The sequence below is a fragment of the Terrapene carolina genome, unplaced genomic scaffold, assembly GCF_002925995.2.
Source record: "Terrapene carolina triunguis isolate 2854851 unplaced genomic scaffold, T_m_triunguis-2.0 Scaffold838, whole genome shotgun sequence".
In the NCBI taxonomy this organism is placed as follows: domain Eukaryota; kingdom Metazoa; phylum Chordata; order Testudines; family Emydidae; genus Terrapene; species Terrapene triunguis.
The window spans coordinates 8606401-8623926 of NW_020665189.1; the positions used below are offsets into that span (position 1 = coordinate 8606401).

The 17526-nt window shown below is 42.0% G+C and overlaps 1 protein-coding gene across 1 annotated transcript in view; it reads right to left on the reverse strand.

Moving 5' to 3' along the window:
• Positions 1-64: 64 nt before the first annotated feature.
• The window catches only part of RANBP17 (RAN binding protein 17), a 258082-nt gene continuing 240620 nt past the window's right edge, over positions 65-17526 (reverse strand). Inside the window, exons 26-28 of the mRNA XM_026660855.2 lie at positions 11271-11369; positions 4159-4286; positions 65-998 (exon numbers count right to left, since the gene is read on the reverse strand). Coding sequence (XP_026516640.1) covers positions 902-998; positions 4159-4286; positions 11271-11369 — 324 coding nt within the window. The 3' untranslated portion in view covers positions 65-901. The remainder of the gene's footprint in view (positions 999-4158; positions 4287-11270; positions 11370-17526) is intronic.

Here is a 17526-nt window from a genome sequence, read left to right on the forward strand (position 1 = left end):
TTTTTGGGGGCACATATTGAACTTTTTATGATCTCTGAAGAGGAATCTGCTGAATTTTCTGTTTTAAATGCACCCTTTCATTATACCTTTTACCACTCTGAATATGGGAAATAAGTGTCTGTAACTACTGGTTTTCTTTTTTCCAGGGGTGGCAGATTTAATTCTTTTAAAAAAAGTGTCTTAACAATTGTATTTTTGTTTGTGTTTTTTTTTTTCTGGAATAAGACATTTGAAATGTATGTTTGTGTAATGAAAGCATTATCTTTATCTCATTAAAGAGTGCATTACTGTCTCTAAGCTTTACAATATCCCATATTCTAGGTTTTCCTATTACATTCTTAGTCCAAAAGAGCTCAGTTTTCATTCTGCTAATCTTTGTTCTTCTTTGCAGTGTGCAGAGTCATAAACCTCATGTTTAAAATATACATGCAACCATTTTGTAGAAAAATAATCATTTTTATTAATTCAAGAGAGTTCATATAGAATTTATACCAATCTTTGCCTCAAAGTTTCAATCAGAAGTGACCTCCGTGAAAGTGGTCAGAAACATTATTTATTACTATGGGTGGAACTAAGAATCATTAACTAGTACACATTTAGAAGCAATGCGTGTTTATTTTGTTCTTTGGTTAAGTATTGTTTCTACACCATTTCATACATGTCTAAGAACAGGGATAATAAACTTTGATAAGAAAATTTGAAAACGTTCTTTAAGCTAAGACTGATTTTACATCATTTTCACTTATAAATTCTTACATTTAGGCCAGAGATATAAAAAGGCAGAAGTTATTTAAAAAAATAGTTTTCATAAGTTTTCAACTCCTATCTAACAATATGGTGAGGTCCAAAACTTTCAAAGTCTATATGTTGTTATTCAATGCTCTGGTTTCCAAAGTCAGCGTCAACTCATCATATCTAAACTGCTTGCTTCCGTAGCCCCTTCACAGCGCAGGGCATCAGCCATGTCTCTTCGAAAGACCGACATGTTCTGGGTGAATCTGGGCAACAAGAAAACCCCAAACCTTTGGTTAAACCAGACCTCTGATTTATTTAGATTTAAACAATAGGAAAAACATTAAAAATGCTCAGATAAAATCTCTAGGTGTCCTGACAATTAGTCTTACAACATAATAACAACTATCCAGCAGCATTAATAACATTGTGTGTAGACAATCTGTAAGCTCAGACCATTAGTAGCACGAACTGCTTATGAATGGTAAATTCAGCCAGCCAGGAAATCAAAGCAACAGGAAAGCTCCTTTGCATCCCACGCTGCTTATGGGAAAAATGCCCTCAACCATCCCCCAAAACCTTGACAAATGAATGGCTTTGTGCAACATGCTCAGAAAGTCATTGAGTTCAGGCTATTTCAGACCTAGTGTCCTTTCTTGACAGTGAAGGCAGAGTACAACCTGTCTCTCAGCAAAACAGGACACAGTTACACGTATGGCACAGACTGAATTCTCTTGTTTATCAACGTAGGTGGAACTCTCTCTTTTACCATATTTGTTGGCAAGTTTAAGACAGAGGTGGGTCAGATCGGAATCTCATATCTCACTTTTCATACATAAAAATAAAGGCCTATTTTCTGGTACTGATTTGTTCAAAAGATGTATGAGAACAGATAGTGCAAACTCAATGAATACTGTACAACTTTTTGGGGGCCCAAAATCTCACTAGGCCAGCACATGTAATTTCAGCACTATCACAACCTGAACCCGAACCCTTGCCCTGATTCAGCCCTAAAAGCAAGTGCAAACCTGATCCAGATGAGATCCACTTCCTCGGTCTGTCTTTATTTAAAACAAAGTGTACCGTTGCCATTTATCACTGTATTTTCAGTAGCAGAAATTAAATTGTTTTGCTTCTAATTTAAAATATTACACACAATCCTGATCTTAGATGTGCCCCCAAATATAGGGCCCTTCCTCCTTTTTTAAATGCTGCAGCTGCATTGATTGCAGCTCTAACATTCTTTGCTTGGAGGCTCTCAGATCTCACAGGCTCAGTAAGGCCAGATTAAGGAAGAGGTCCAAGGAACACCAATTGTGAATTACAGTTTAAGGCCCTGATCCTGCAAAGGGCTCTGTGTGGATGAATGTTTTCAAAGCCAATGGGATTCCAGGTGGGTCTAAGATCCCTAGGCAGGATTGGGGCTGATATCCCTTCCTGTTCATGCTCTCCATAGTTCACTGTTGGCTGCAGATAGCAGCAGTGTGGTAAGTTAGGGATTGCTGCGTGTGGTTACAGAGGATGCATTTCAGAATGTTTCTGCATATACTCTTTTACTTTTGTGTTTATTTCTTTACTACTGAAAACTGATTTCTGCTCACATTTGAACATCCCAAATTAAAATAAACGTGTAAAATGGACTTTGCTAGGAAGTTACAAGACACTTATAAGAGCCCAAAATAACCTCTGAAAATAGGGCTGCCTAGGTATAAGACATGTTGCTTGTTGGTACTATGGCTGCCCAAAAGCCATTCCAGGCAGCTGGGACAGAAGATCACTCATTTGATGTACCGTTCCTTTAACGATTCTAGATAATACCTGCTCACATTACCCCAGAGTGAGCAGTCTACATATCTCTAGTTGCAGCTACTAAGACTTCCCAAAAGACCACCCAACCTTTGGAGTTTAGAATACGCCACTGACACTGTATATTGCAATTCTATTGTAAAAGGTTGTGTATGTTTGAACTTAGGGCTTATGCAAGTTAGGTGATTAACAGCCCTCGAGACTGCAGTCCTGGTCATCCACTGGTGGGATTGTTCAGTCACAGAAATCCCCATGGAGCTTACAAACTGTGCAGAGATGGGTCTCTATCCTCCCCAGACTGACTGCCACCATCACCTCTTGTGATTTCCTCTTTTCTGGTTCCCACATGGCTCCCTACTCTCCCCACTAGATGGAGAAAGCTTTGTGTGAGGCATGTCAAGTGGACTTATTTCATGGAATAGGTGTGGTCACTACATTACTAGGTGGGACCCTTCCATCTCCACACTGCCCCCTCTCAACTGGCTCTGCCCATTGCCATTATCTACAGTGGGGTCATGTGGAGTTTATAAATTTAGTATCAGGGATATAAGGAAATGATCATCTCTGCAGAGACCATAATGTGTTCAGAAACATATTTTAACAGCTAAATAATTCCAAAAGCAACCCTCTTCTGCCTAAAAGTAGCCTAAGGCATCAGTCCTAGCGTAAGACAACAGATTAAAACCCATCTGAGGGTTCTAAATCAAACTGTTTTGGAGTTTTGACAAGTCGACATTTCTCAGAAAATGATGGGGAAACGGAATCATCTAATTGTTTTAACTTTCACCACTCCCAAATGTCTTGTCCGGTTTGTCTCAAGCTTTCCAGGAAGTTCTACCCTGGTATAAATCACGCCTATGACATATCAAGATTTTGGTTTTGTGGAGTAAAGGTGCAGAGAGGTGAAAACACAGTTGGTAACAGAAGACTAGTGTGAACCTCAAACAGGCAACTTCTATTGCTTTTGTTTTAAACTAACTCCATATTTTTTTTTACAGCAAGGGTGAAAGTGAGTAAATTGCCAATCTTGGTCTTCTAAAAAACAAACAAAAAACAACTCAGCAATGTTACGTTTATCTGTTACGGGGTCCCCAACTGACCCTCTCCCATTTCTGTCTCTTTACAGGTCATAGTTACATCCTTACCTCTGCAGGGGCTGGGGTCAGTCAAAGCAGCAGCACCTAGAGCAGCAGAGGCTGCAGAAGCCCTCGTAGTTCTGCAGCACTAAGAGCATCAGACTGGGTTTTGTTGGAGAGACCACATGTTGGAGAAAAGGAGACCTATGCCCCTCCCCAGAAAATGGGGTCGTTTTTTCCAAGGGGGAGGTGGTGGCGAAAAAGAGAAAGGAGCACTCATTCCCTGGCAGGCCCTGCCTTTGGGACTATCCTAAATAAATACATATTTAAGAACAACTAAATAGATAATTATCAAATGCTCTGGCTCCATCTAGTAAGTCTAAGGGAGGATTATTTGGTAGGACATTACCTTACTTTTAAAGGAAGCTAACAAACTCCACTGTAGTTGCAGGTTAGCCCAGAATACTCTGTCATGTTATTCTCTGGTTGAATGTTTTTATTTGGCTTTTATCAGTAGAGAACAGTTAGGGTGTTGTGAGCTTACCTGTCTCTGTTCTTTACCAAAAGGTTTTGCTCCACTCCTTCCATTAGGTTCCTAAAGCACTGGTCAAGGACCTCTCGTTTGTTGTCAGGCTGGCTGGTTATCAAGCTTGCCCTTAATTCGCTGAAGTACTGTGATCAAAAGGCAGAAAATACTCAGGAAACAAACTTTAGAAGTAAAAAGCAGAGGTTGCTCACCTGTAATCAGAACCCTGAATGAGCTCTGTGAATTCACACTCTTGAGATGCGCCGATGGTGCAGCATCAACTGCTGGAACGTATTAGCAGCAGTGCCTGTTGGAGTGCTCTTGTGCCCCAAGCGGCTCACAATATTTGGAGGAGGAGGTTATAAAAGGAAGCATGGTGAACTGGCCGCCTCAGTTCTTTTGATTGGCTCCTTAGGTCCCAAGTTGAAATCAGGACACCCAGACAGAGGGAAGGTGTGTGGAGAGTGTGGATATGTAGAGTTCATCTTGAAGAACTCCAGTTACAGCTGAACAACCTTCACTTCTTTGTCAAATGGCTCCTACACATTCCCAACTCTTGGGTGTCCGGCCAGCAGCACTCCTCCCTCTGGCCAGTGGGATGAGGAGGCCCCTGACATATAGACTGTAATGCTTCTTTACCGGACCAGGTGCCTGACCTCGATGCTAGATCTAAGGAATAATGGTTTGTGGAAAGTATGAATTGGGCTATAGGTGGCAGCTCTACAAGTTTTTAATATGGGAATATGTGTAATACAGGCCATGGAAGTGCCTTCACTCTAGGCGAGTGTGCTCTAAGCCCTTCTGGAAGAAGAACAGAAGTGTGTTCATAACACTCTTCAATACGGAGTCCAACCCACTTGAAAAGGTTGTGTGATGCCATTACCTGACCTGTACTTTTCCCCCATAAGAGATAAACAGTCTATGATTTCCTGCATACCTCTTGAAATAGAAGCCATCCAAGGTGTGCAGCCTAGCTTCTCCTGAGTAAGAGTGAGACCTAAGGAAAAACACTGGCAAGTTTATGAACTGGTTAAGATGGAATTATGTTACCACCACTTTATCTTTGTGAAGGACTGTAAGAGTGGGGGTCAGCCATGAGAGCCTACAGCTCACTCACTTTTCTAGCAGACGGAATAGCTACAGAAAACAATATCTTAATCAAGAGATGAAATGGAGAACAGTCTCCCATGAGTTTGAAGAGAGACTCCATGAGCTAAGTAAGTACTAGAGTGAGGGTCAAATTCTAGAACTGTCAAAGTCCTATGGCACATGCTGTCAAGTGGAAAGAGTCTGTGTCCCAAAGTAGGAAATATTGCTTCCATCTGTAAAGTATAATTTTGGCTCCAGTTAAGGAGGCCAACAAGTGTGCTGGACTTTTTAACCCCCTTGGGGGCTGGAGCCAAGGCTGGATTCCCAGCACTTATGGATCCCTGGTGCTTCAGAACCAAAAGGTTTAACTGCTAATACTTCTAGCAATAGCATAACTTGGAGGCTATTCTGATGCACTTTTCTGATCCTGGGGGTGAAGAAGCTGCATATGGAGCAATAAGAAAGCAAATAACCTTCCCCAAGCAGGCCAAACAACACACATGGATGTCCAAAACAGGAAAAATGGCAGGAGAAGTACTGCACCTTTGAACCCTGATTTGTTTTCAAATTCCATAATACCGGAACAAAGGACTGGTGCCTGAGCAGTAAGATCCTTAGTACAAACCAAAACAAGAAACGAAGAAGAAAAAAATAAAAAAACACCAACTAACTAAAACCCAGCTAAACAAAAAGGCGATGCCACTGGGCACGATCCATTCTGATGAATCTGGGTCCCAGGACCGGTGAGGCTGCTGGTCTATCTGCTGCTATGGTTGAAAGGAAGCAGGGTGATTGATGATTCCTGCCCCTCTTTCATAGTCCCACCCTCTGAACATTCAGAGCCAGGAAAGGTAGTAGCTGTCAAAACACTTCAAAAGGTACCTCTGCTGGAAGGTAGGTTCCACAGTCCAAGCTGTACCATCAACGAGTCCCAGCAGAAGCTACTTGAAGATTTTAGGACCAAATTTTCAAAACCTGGCCACAAATAACTGCTGATGAAATTTAGGCAATTTAGGCATCTGTGTGTCTAAGTGCACCTACCAATCATGTGCTTGGACATGCACAAGATCTAAACTGCACCCCCAAAATTGAAGGTGCATAAAGAGAGGCCTGGATATTGCTAGGCTGAAGATCAGGCCTTTGCAATCCCCAATGTGAATTTTAAAAAGCATCTATCCCAAGCTCTAGGGGCTTGTACAGATACTAAAAATGTGCAGAAAGCCAGAATGAAATGGCCTTCTCATCGATCAACCCCCAAATTAAAAATATGAATTGCCAAACAAAACTATAGCCTCCCTCAACGTGCCCGCCAACAAAAGCCTGGGAAAACAGAAAAGCCTTGCAGCAAGGCCTTAAGGGTACAGATCTGGGCTGTCAGTCCAATGGGAGAACAGGAAGAGCAAGAATCTTAAAAGGCAATGTCGTTTAATGTCAATGTCATTTCCTTGTCAGGAAATGCCTTGACATCAGCCCCCTCCCTTTAAAACCAGAGAGATGTTAGCTTGAGCGTCTCCACTGACCACAACGGCAGCAGTCTTATGGATGGAGAGGAGCTCTTCGTCAGGTAGCTAGGTCCCAAGCCGTTTAGGGCCTTATAGCTTAAAGCCAACTGGCAGTCAGGGCAGATAATGAAGAACGTGGCTTGGCCCCAAGATGGGAGAGAGATGGATAATTCTAGCAAGGCCCACAACACAAAGAAAAGTTGTCAAGATTGTCCATGAGGTGGTTTCGTGAGCAGTGGCTTCCTCAGAGCTTCCTTAGAGAGAGCTGCCATGAAGAAAGGCACTGAAAGTGAACAAACTGTGCAGATAAGGATAAACTTTTTCATAAAAATTGCCTTCATCAATAGTTTGACAATTAACTGTAAAACTGCCTCCACTGATAAGATAAGTTTGTCTATTGGGGCTGCTGCCTGCCAGGAGCTGATCCGAGACCCCAAGTAGTCCTGAAAGGGTTTCTAAGCACCTTCTGCAATGGCATCTCTTTTGCTAGCAGCCACGTTTGCCTGGATTCCCATGCCTTCTTCTCCACTAACCTGGTAATCGTTTGGTTGGAGGACAATAGTTGCTTCAGTGTCCTAATACAGAAGGGATTTCCTGCAGCTGTGCCTGCCACTGTGGGCCAGTTTCCCTTTGCTGGTGTCATGACTGCTGCAGAAGTGACTGTTTTTAATTCATTCCAGCCAGCTGCTGGTAAATGGATTCCCTTAATTCGGGACATAATCTCTGTAGCCACAGTTCCTGCCACCAGCAACCATAATGGTTACTCATACTTTACTTCTGCTACTTGGTGGTCTCCTCACTTGTTTTAATGGTATCTTGTCCATCCATAATTCAGCTCACATGTAAGGGGCAGATATGCCCCATGGGTGCACACAAGTGCAATTTGCATGTGCCTGTGCCTGCAAGGATAGCTGTGCTCCAGCGGCAGTTGCACTCGGGGTTTCATAGATGCATCATCAGCAGAAGCTACACTGGAAGGATGCTGAATCCGTTCTTGTCACCATCCCTCCTGAGCCACCCCACCACAGTACAGTGGGGGTTGCAGGTTGCTTCTGGCCCTGCTTCACCACTCCATTAACTGCCAACCGGAGTACACAAGCTGCAGTCATGTAAGCATGTTTCAGACCTTTCCTGTGGCCCTGCAGAATAGGGCATTGAAGTGCATGGGGTGGAGAGAGGCAATGCAACGGGGCCTTCACACCTCATTTAGTCTCAGAGCTAAGCCTTCCAGGGAAGTGCCCTAGGTAGGTCACATTTCCCTTCCCCACCCTCATAAAAGAGACTGTGCCATAGCTCACTTGGTGCTAAGTAAGGGTGCATATACACACACATTTCTGACAACAAAGCCCATGATCTTTAGAACTAGTCTAATTTCAGTAGAAAGAGAATACTCTGCTAGCCACACATTTATTTCTTAGGATTCACCACTGCACAGTTTTATCTTCAAGTGAAATATTTAATTTCTTCTTACATTAAAGTGGCTAACATCAAAAGCACATAATTAATATGTAGTCAAGCTAATATTTAAATGCTATAAATCAGAGGCATTATATAAACAAAAGTGTCATCTTGAACAAGATTGGGAATGCACAAAACTACTTATTTCCCACTTTTATAATGATGCAGTGACTCAGAGCAGATAGAAAATGATTAGTTTTCCTCCCAAAGTAGGAAATATTGCTTCCATCTGTAAAGTATAATATTGTGATGTCATAAACTTTTTCTAAACACTGAATTTGCCCTTATTCCCTCTCAATCATTTTAAAAGAACTGCTCTCCCTTATAGAGCTTGGATTTAAATCACAATAACACACCAAGAAGATGAATGACAGTGCTATTGGATATGGCTAAAATTGGATCCTTCAGCACAGGTGAATGATGAGACAGTGCTTCTCTTTTTGATATATTTTCTTCTTCTATTAGTTTCCTTCCATGGTTGGGATTTCAGTTTGAATTTTAATGTATGCGGCTGCTGCTAATCTTAGTGTCTTATTTTTTCCCAGCACTATCTTATTGTATAGACAATTCATTCTCCAAAGCAGTAATATACTGCCACTTGTGACTGCCCAAGAGATAAAGCAATTCTGAACAAAGTAAGATCCTGCTCTGAAATATGGAGAATACTATAGGTCAATATCTTCTGAAACAATACCTTGCCATACACAGCAAATAGCACAAATTTAGACTAGCTCACATTAATTTACTGAAATGGTTTCCTTTTCAGACGATTATATTAAGCCATTAAGGCAGTGGTGGGCAACCTGCAGCCCGTCAGGGTAATCCACTGGCGGGCTGCCAGACAGTTTGTTTACATTTGCACAGCCGCCCGCAGCTCCCAGTGGCCACGGTTCACCATTCCCGACCAATGGGAGCTGCCGGAAGCGGCGACCAGCACATCTCTGCGGCTCCCATTGGCGGGAACAGCAAACCGTGGCCACTGGGAGCTGCGGGCGGCCGTGCAAATGTAAACAAATGGTCTGGAGGCCCGCCAGTGGATTACCCTGATGGGCCTCAGGTTGCCCACCACTGCACTAAGGCAACATGCTGAGTGTATCCAAATGTAGACTGTTTCAGATCTTACTGAAGGGATGGTCTGAAGAATGTTCCCTAGGTTAGATAATCTGCCTTGGAAGCAGACACTCAAGATTTTAGTAAATATGCGAGATGGGCAAAGCTCACAAGGTTCAGATAAATCCCTCAAAGACCAGATGCTTCTCTGAACCTTTCTGGCAGAGAAACTGGGTTAGAACTCTTGCCTTTCTTGCAAGATTTCCATTACATCCTTGTTTGGGCTAAGTGGGATTTGAATTTCTGCATAAGAGTAGTTGTGTTTGCAGGGTTTCTACTTCCAGCTGGACCCTGGAAGATCAGAGTGGCAGAAATTAACAAAAAAGTTAACTGTACTTTTGTGACCCACAGGTTGGGCTTGAGTTGTTGGGTGAAGGTGTGGCGGGATTTTTCTGTTACATAAATTAAGTCATTCAGCCTCACTGAGAGCAGCTCTCCAACACTTATAAAGCATCTGTGCTGGATACTCTTCTCCACCCCTTTACATGGGTAGAAGGGAGCAAGACTGCAAGAAAAGAGGTGGGGAATTTGAAAGGGTGGCCAGTAGCTCTGTGCCATGTGCCCTATCCCTGAATGCATGGGCTCTCTCTGCAGGGTCTGAGGGGGTGAGAACTGGAGAGCACCTGCCCTTCCTTGTCAGAGGCTATGGGGGAGGAGTGTGGAGCTGAAGAAAAGTAGGCAATAGCAGCATCACTCCAAAGGGAGCCTTCCTGTGGGTGGAGAGCATCATGAGGGCAAAGGCTTATCCCTGGAGATGGCCAAGGTTCTGCTGGGCTGTTCTCTGCTTTCCTTTTGATAACTGGTATCTGTGGTATTTGTAGGCTGGGCACGAAGCCCTTTCCCTCCAATTGGAAAATATGGCTCCAAATCTCTCCAGTGAAACTTGGGTGATACTTTGAGTAATGTTTCCACTGGTTAGGAAAACCCACAGGAGGGGTCACGGAAATCTATGAGACTGTGAGGACTTCAAACCGTGGCTTTATATTTATCCTACTCTAATGCCCGGTGCAGGGATTGGCAGTCTTGTAAGTGACTTTTTGTTTTCAATTATCTAAAAAGTGGTGTGCATTAAGGGTCAGACATGGCAAAGAACATTTTAGTTTGTTAAAGTCTTGAAACCTTTGTAAGTCTATGAGCAAATGCAACTTTATATTCAGTAAGGTACAAGTTAATTACTGAGCAAATACAGTGAATGCAAAGAGCAAACATGACAAAATCTGAACACTCTTCTGTTTTGTAGCTAGCATCCCCTAAAACTGTGCTTAAAGGGACAATGCCAGCTTGTTTAGTCACCCAAATGTAGGTTTTGTTACCGATCAACACCACCAGGTTTGGCAATGCATAGTATTAACAGGGATGTTTAGAATTATCAGCAAAAAAAAGGTTTTTTAGTTTTGTTTTTGCCTGGAATTAAACATTTCTAGCACCATTCACAACACAAATACTATGGCCTAATGCACGAGAAGCAGCAACTGATTAAAAATTGACTAGCTTCACTGCCCAAGCTGAGGGAAATGCAAAAAGTAAACAAACAGCATAAATTGTGAAAATTAATTACATTTAAAAAATTCAGTTTCAACACCAAAAATAAGATTTAATAGTATTTAACTTAAGCTTCTCGGCAGCAGGGCTGGCTCCAGGCACCAGCCAAGCAAGCTCATGCTTGGGGCGACAGATTCTAAGGGGCGGCAATTCTGTCCAATCTTAGGGCGGCACGGCTGCCCTATTTTTTTTTTTTTTTATTTTGCTTTGCCTCCGGGTCCAGCCGCCCTGCACCCAGGGTTTGGAGGTTTTTTTGCTTTGCCTCCAGGTCCGGCCGCCCTGCGCCCTGTTGTTGTTTTTTTTTTTGCTTGGGGCAGCAAAAAAGTCAGAGCCGGCCCTGCTCGGCAGAGGATTTTATTTCAACCATATGAGCAGACACAATAGTGAGCATGTGCAGAATGAATCTGGTAGCATTTCTGCAATACTTACCTTCTCATTGAGAAGTATAAGCCCTAGCAGTGGTCTGGACACGGACCACTGGTTTCTGCAATCCTCAAAAATGATGGTGTTCATCAGAATCGACATCATCTGAAAGAAAATGTGTTTATTTTGCATTAGTTTGTATATTTTGTGCTATAACGTGTGATTTGGTCACAAGGATTTTAACTAATGACTGCCCAGAAAAATAAACAATCCCTTTGCAAACAATGTTGAACTCCTCGGCATCGTGTGTGTGTCCAACTACGTTATACTCTTTTCTCCACAACTCACTCTTGTATAATTATTCCCATACCCAACAGATGCCATTATCAGTAGAAAGTTCTAGAAAAATGGCATCCGAGGTTTGTTTAAAGAAAAAACTAACCAGAAAACAGACTACAACATGACTTGACATTTATCCTTGTTCAGACAGCTGGGATGATTTGTATCACATGCACACCTCACTACAGTGACCTGTGCCTTTGCCCCCTTGAGGATGGATCACTTCAGTGTGTTCTGTCTAGAGCTGATCTTTACCACTACTCATACACTTCAGATGATGTGGAAAATGGCTGCCTAAAAGTCACACCTATGCTTAGTAATCTGCACAAGCTCCAAATTCATTTTCAGGTGTCACTCAAAGTGCTGCTTTTAACCTTAAATTGGATGGGTCCTTGTTACCTCAGCGACCACCCCTTTTCTTGTGGGATACTTCAGTGATCAACTGGGGTACCTGAGTTGAGAGCTCCCTATTTTTGTGAAGGCAAAAGCAAAGCTAGAGAGCTTGTCTACAGGAATATTTAGTTTGCAGCAAGCTTGGATGTAAATCTCTCCCCCACTAGGCTGCTGCATACTAACTGTTCATGTGGACCCTGCTGACATGCATTAACAGTTCTTTAGTGTGCTTTGATCTAGTCCCATTTCAAAGTGGGCGAGATCAAAGGGCACTCAAACTTTTAATGCGTCAGCAGGCTTCAAACAGCTTCTAAGTGTGCAGCAGGTTACTGAAGGGTAGATTTACACCTCAGCTTGCCGTGAACTAAATGTTCACCTAGACAAGCTCTAAATCAAGAGAGACTTAGATACTGTTCCCAACTCTGCCACTTATTTGGCATGTGAACTTCAGCAAGTCATTTCGCCCCTGTGCCTCAGTTTCCCCTTCTGTATAAAGGAGATAATGGTATTTACCCACCTTTGTAAAGTGCTTGGACATCTAGCAATATAAAGCACTAGGTATTATTACTATTAATCCAGGAAGGGTTGGAGGCAGGGCATTCACAATGTTGGGGTCTCAGTTATGGAATTCATTGTCCCTATTGGTTTGCTGGAGCCACAAGTGGCTTCCTTTCAGGTAATAATGCAAGGCTTATTAGCTCTCCCAGGCTTTTTCCAAGTTTGGCTGCAAAGCCTATTAGGTCTCCCAGGCTTTTGCTGGGAGGGGTGGGGTTCTGTTTTGGGGTAGGAGGTATCTGGGAAAGCCTTATTGTTGGGTATTGAGTTATCATTATTATTTGTAGCTTTTGTAGAGATTGTATGTGCACCCAGTGCATTGGATGAGCCTGACTTTAATAAAACAAAATAAATAAAATAAGCAAAGAAACCATCTGATGATAAAATGCCCTACGATCTTCTGGAAACACATTAGAGCCCAAAATGCTAAGGGGCACAACACACACGAATCTAAAGTGTCTGGTTGGGATTAGACAGAGTGAAAATTCGTAAAATGCCACCAACAAAGAACTTGACTCACATTTGTAAAATATCTACTAGCCCTAAAACCAAATACACAAGGAGAATGTGGAAAATCATTAAATCATTTCTTCTAGGCCAATGAGTAGCTATGAGCAGAGTCCCCAGAGAACTGCCACACTGCAAACCAGCCTGTAATAACTGACCAAGGCTAAGTCAAACAACATGTTTCATTAAATGAAAAAAGATGAATCCCAGCACTACAAATCACTTGGAACAAGGAGATAGCCAAAAATTATTTGAAATTTTCATGCTAGGAGCACAAAATGCGGCGTGGGAAAGGGTAATCCGTCACTTTGCTTTCCTATAACATGCATATGTCAAGCTACTTTTCAATTACCCAGGATAAAGACAATAGTTCAATTAATGCAAACACTAAAAACCACTGGAGAAGTAATGACAGGAACTTCGCTGATCCTGAAACATGAACAGCAGCAATAATAATTCCTCATAACTCTATAGCATCTTTCATCAGGGGATCTTACAGCAAGCACTCAAAAATACAAGGGAAATCTTTCAGGGGCAGAATAGAATTACTCGAGTTTGCATTCAACCAGGACATCAGGATTGACACATCCCTACGTTTTAAGGAAATGGGCCACTGGATATGAATTAGGCTTTTAGTATTAACCCTAATTCGAAAGGTGGCACCTTCAGGAGCAGAATTTATCCTACTACCAATCCCGGGGCAATTGTTCAATACTGACTGAGAGGGAAGAGTGCCATTTACTAAATCTCCAATATCATATCACACAACACATGGGCGTTTCTTTGAGATTTCAAGTCCCAATCTATGTTGGTACAAAAATAATAAAGTAGGGAGGCAAAATGCACACCCTAGTGAAGCTCCTGGCCATAATCAGCAAAGAAGCTCACAGTGAAAGCCAAATGGAGCCATTACAGGACAGGCCCAACCTTCTCTACAAGAAGGCTCTGCTCTCAGTACCTGGTGTGTGTGTTGGTGGTCTGTCCCTACTTACCTGGGTAAAAGCTACATCCATCCCTTCATTTGGGGAGAGCTGCCAGTTTTTGATTCAGTTTAACCAACACCTGCCTCAGATAATACAATGCCATTAGGAAGGACAGATATACAGCTTCTTCATGGACTGACTAGCAAGACTGAAGCTACAGCTTTTCCTTTCAGACATCATGTGCATCACTAATTTGGGAGGGTTTCTTCTAAAACACTATGGCTTCCATGAGCCAGAATCTGGTATAAACACTTTAAAGTACAAGTGTTCAAGTTGCACTGGAACTGAAACAACTTCTGGAGTGTCTGAGGAAAGGACTGAAGTGATGTTCTCTATGCCCATGGAGTAATCCGAATACAGGTATCAATGTTAGTAATATGTATGGAACTGGCTGAATCAGCCATTTTCTTACAATAAAATTAGCTATAACTAGTATTTTTGAATTACTTGGGTGACAAAAACAAACACGGTTGAAAGAAGAGGAATCTAGTTATCACTTAAACTAGAACCAACCCCCTCATCCTTCCAGTCATGTATGCTAAAGAAGGGACTGACACAGCAAGCTAGAATTGCTGCTCCAGAACTGAGCTGCAGATAATAAAATTTTTCGGCTGCGCTAACTGATTGAAGAATGATATACCAGGGAGTCCATCGAGAATAAATAAGTGTCACAGCAACAACAAGGCAGCTCAGTGCTTCTACATCACAGTTCATTTGAGACTTGTAAAGTGCTTTCCAAATATAAATTTACCTCCCCGCACTCCTGTGAGGGAGGCCAGCATTATCCCATTTCACAGACGGGTTAACCGAGGAACAGAGGGTATGCGATTCAGGGTGTGACTGCAGCTCATGTAGACGTACCCGGGCTAGCTTTAAACTAGCCAGTTTGGGTACCAGAGCGGTGAAGCTGTAAATGACCGCCCGCAACTCTGGGGAAATACTGGTGTGGATAGCCTGCGCTGACGCCTGTACTGCTGTAGCTTCAATGCTACTGGTACCTGAGCTAGCTCGACTGAAGCTAGCTAGGGTATGTCTATATGAGCTGCAATCACACCCTATGAATGCAATGTGGACATACCAATAAGGTCGCAAAGCAGTTCAGTGACAAAGCCAGGAACAGAGCCCAGGAGTCCGGCTCTAACTACTGATACCACTTTATTTGGTCCAATAATGATTCTCCCGAAATGCAGTGATAGGAACTGTGGGAGTAGGGATGCATTTTTCCAGCAATGCTAATGCTTTAGAGTCTCTTTCTTGGGTGCTGGAGGAAAAGCTCCCAAAGACATCCCTCATTATAAAAATTCATTCCCAAGGACGCATAAGCTGCCTTTCTATTAAAGAGCCTTTTTTGCTGCTTCATGTTATCAGCAGAACAGCACTTGCATCACAGCAGAGCCTATAACTCATTTCTCTCTCTCTTATGTTGGTATGAATATTTTATTCTATAGCAACTAATCACATTTTAACATGCTTAAGAAGTACATTATGTAAGCTCAGAGACAGCATTATGTGATAGAAAACAACCCTTTGCCAAGGATTCAGTACATTTCTAAAAACTCAAACAGCTTTTACTCAAACACTTGGCTGTTAAGGAAATTTCAAATATTACAAATATTCAGATTTTTGTAGGTCTGCACACAAAGTTTTGCTGAGTGTTTGTGTCTCAGGCTCCAGAGAACCACCTCCTAATTTAGAAACTATGAATACTAATTTCCATTGGCAATGGAGCTTTCACTCCTTCCTTCACCAACACCTCCCTCTTCAGCAAGTATATGGAGCATCTTTTTCTAATAAACTGTAGTGGGCACTAACTGCTCCAAAATTGTGAACCAGTCTGCATTATCTCGCTCTACAAATTATGGGACTGCCTTAAAAATAATGATAGTTTTTAAAAATATAATTAATTTAGAGTTTTTTATATTTGCCTTTGTGTTACTCAGGTTTGAGGGTACATTCAGGTCACACTTTCACATTTTTTTTGCAACCAAGAGGGCTAGATTCAGACATTTTTTGTTTAAACTGAGATTCTCATGCAATATCTGGATTCTAGCAGTTGGGGCCTTAAGAAAAATCCCAGAATATCACGAGACTTGTGATAAAATCGCGAGAGTTGCCAACACTGAGTCTGGCCTGGGTACAGTCCTCAGAGTAGTCTAGCTTTTTTGCTTCATTTGGGGGAAAATTAAGGTATATATACGATTTAAAAGCCACTCCTGGGGTCCCAGTCCCAGGACATACATATGAATTGAAATATGCATGGAGCCGTTTCAGCAGACTGAAACACGATTTGCTATAAACTCTCTCAATCTGCTTCTGTCACAGGTTATGTCTATTTGCATATTACTGGCTAAGAGATAGGTCTATTCTCTCACTCTCACACCCACACAAGCAGGATAGAGATACGGAACACTAACAAAAAGTCTTGCAAATACTTATTCGTGGGGCGTGGCATTTTGCATGGTTCACCTGACACACATACCTTTGAATACATGACCCAAATGAACAACCACCTTCCATCCACAATTAATTAAAAGAACATCTGATGCCAATATATTTGCAAATTTGTTCTGACACTATAAATGATTTACAAATTAGTTCTGAATGCTACATTTTCTAGTAAGTAGGGCAATTTGTTTCCTTCACTATGATCTCCTCAAGTCGACACACTGAGTAGAAACAAACATGATACTATTCAAATTTAATACACATTATCACTTGAGTATAATTAACTGATTGCTCTCTGCTGATGAAGTACATATCAGTTATGGCTGGAGCTAAATGAACCAGTACAAACCTGGCTATAATCTACGTAATCAGGCTGAGTGACACAACCACCGTATCTTACTTCTGTCAAACGTATAGAGTAAATAAATCCTTAAGTGCAGCATTGTCTGCTAGTCCACTGTTTACTTTCTGAACTATAAATTCAAAGGATGAAGTATTTAGAAAGAAAATTTCCATGACTGCTTGTCCCAGCCCGATATAAGACAAGAGGGAGGGTTATTGGGAAGTTTGGTAGCTGTTCAGTGCACACTTTCCTTGCATAAGTCAACAGTGAAAATGAGTCAATCGTTTCACCATATCTGCACATCACAAAATCACCATGGAACTGGCAGTCCCCTCTGAAAGGAACCCAAGGTTAGACTAGCAGGGGGTACCGCAGGTCAGAGTGCAGGTATCATGTCAGAACTGCATGGGGAAGTTTGCAAAGAGCCTGCATTGAATAAGCTGGTCTCAAATCCAGCATGAACACTACATTTATTCACTGATTTTATAAGGGGAAAGATATGAGCCCTTCCCATTTACAAAACTATAACCACCTGGAGTAGTTTTAAAATCTCTATTTTCCTCACTGTAAATTGGCAAGCAGAAAAATGGAGTTTCACAGTTGTTCTGGTGTTGTTTTAATTTTTCCATTATTTCAGATGCTCAATATCCCCTCCAAATTCAATATTTAAAACAGTTTGGGCCTGATTCTGAAAGCCTCTCTGACATGCAATAGTATCTTACTTCACCAGTGGTCCCAATGAAATTAATGGAACTAC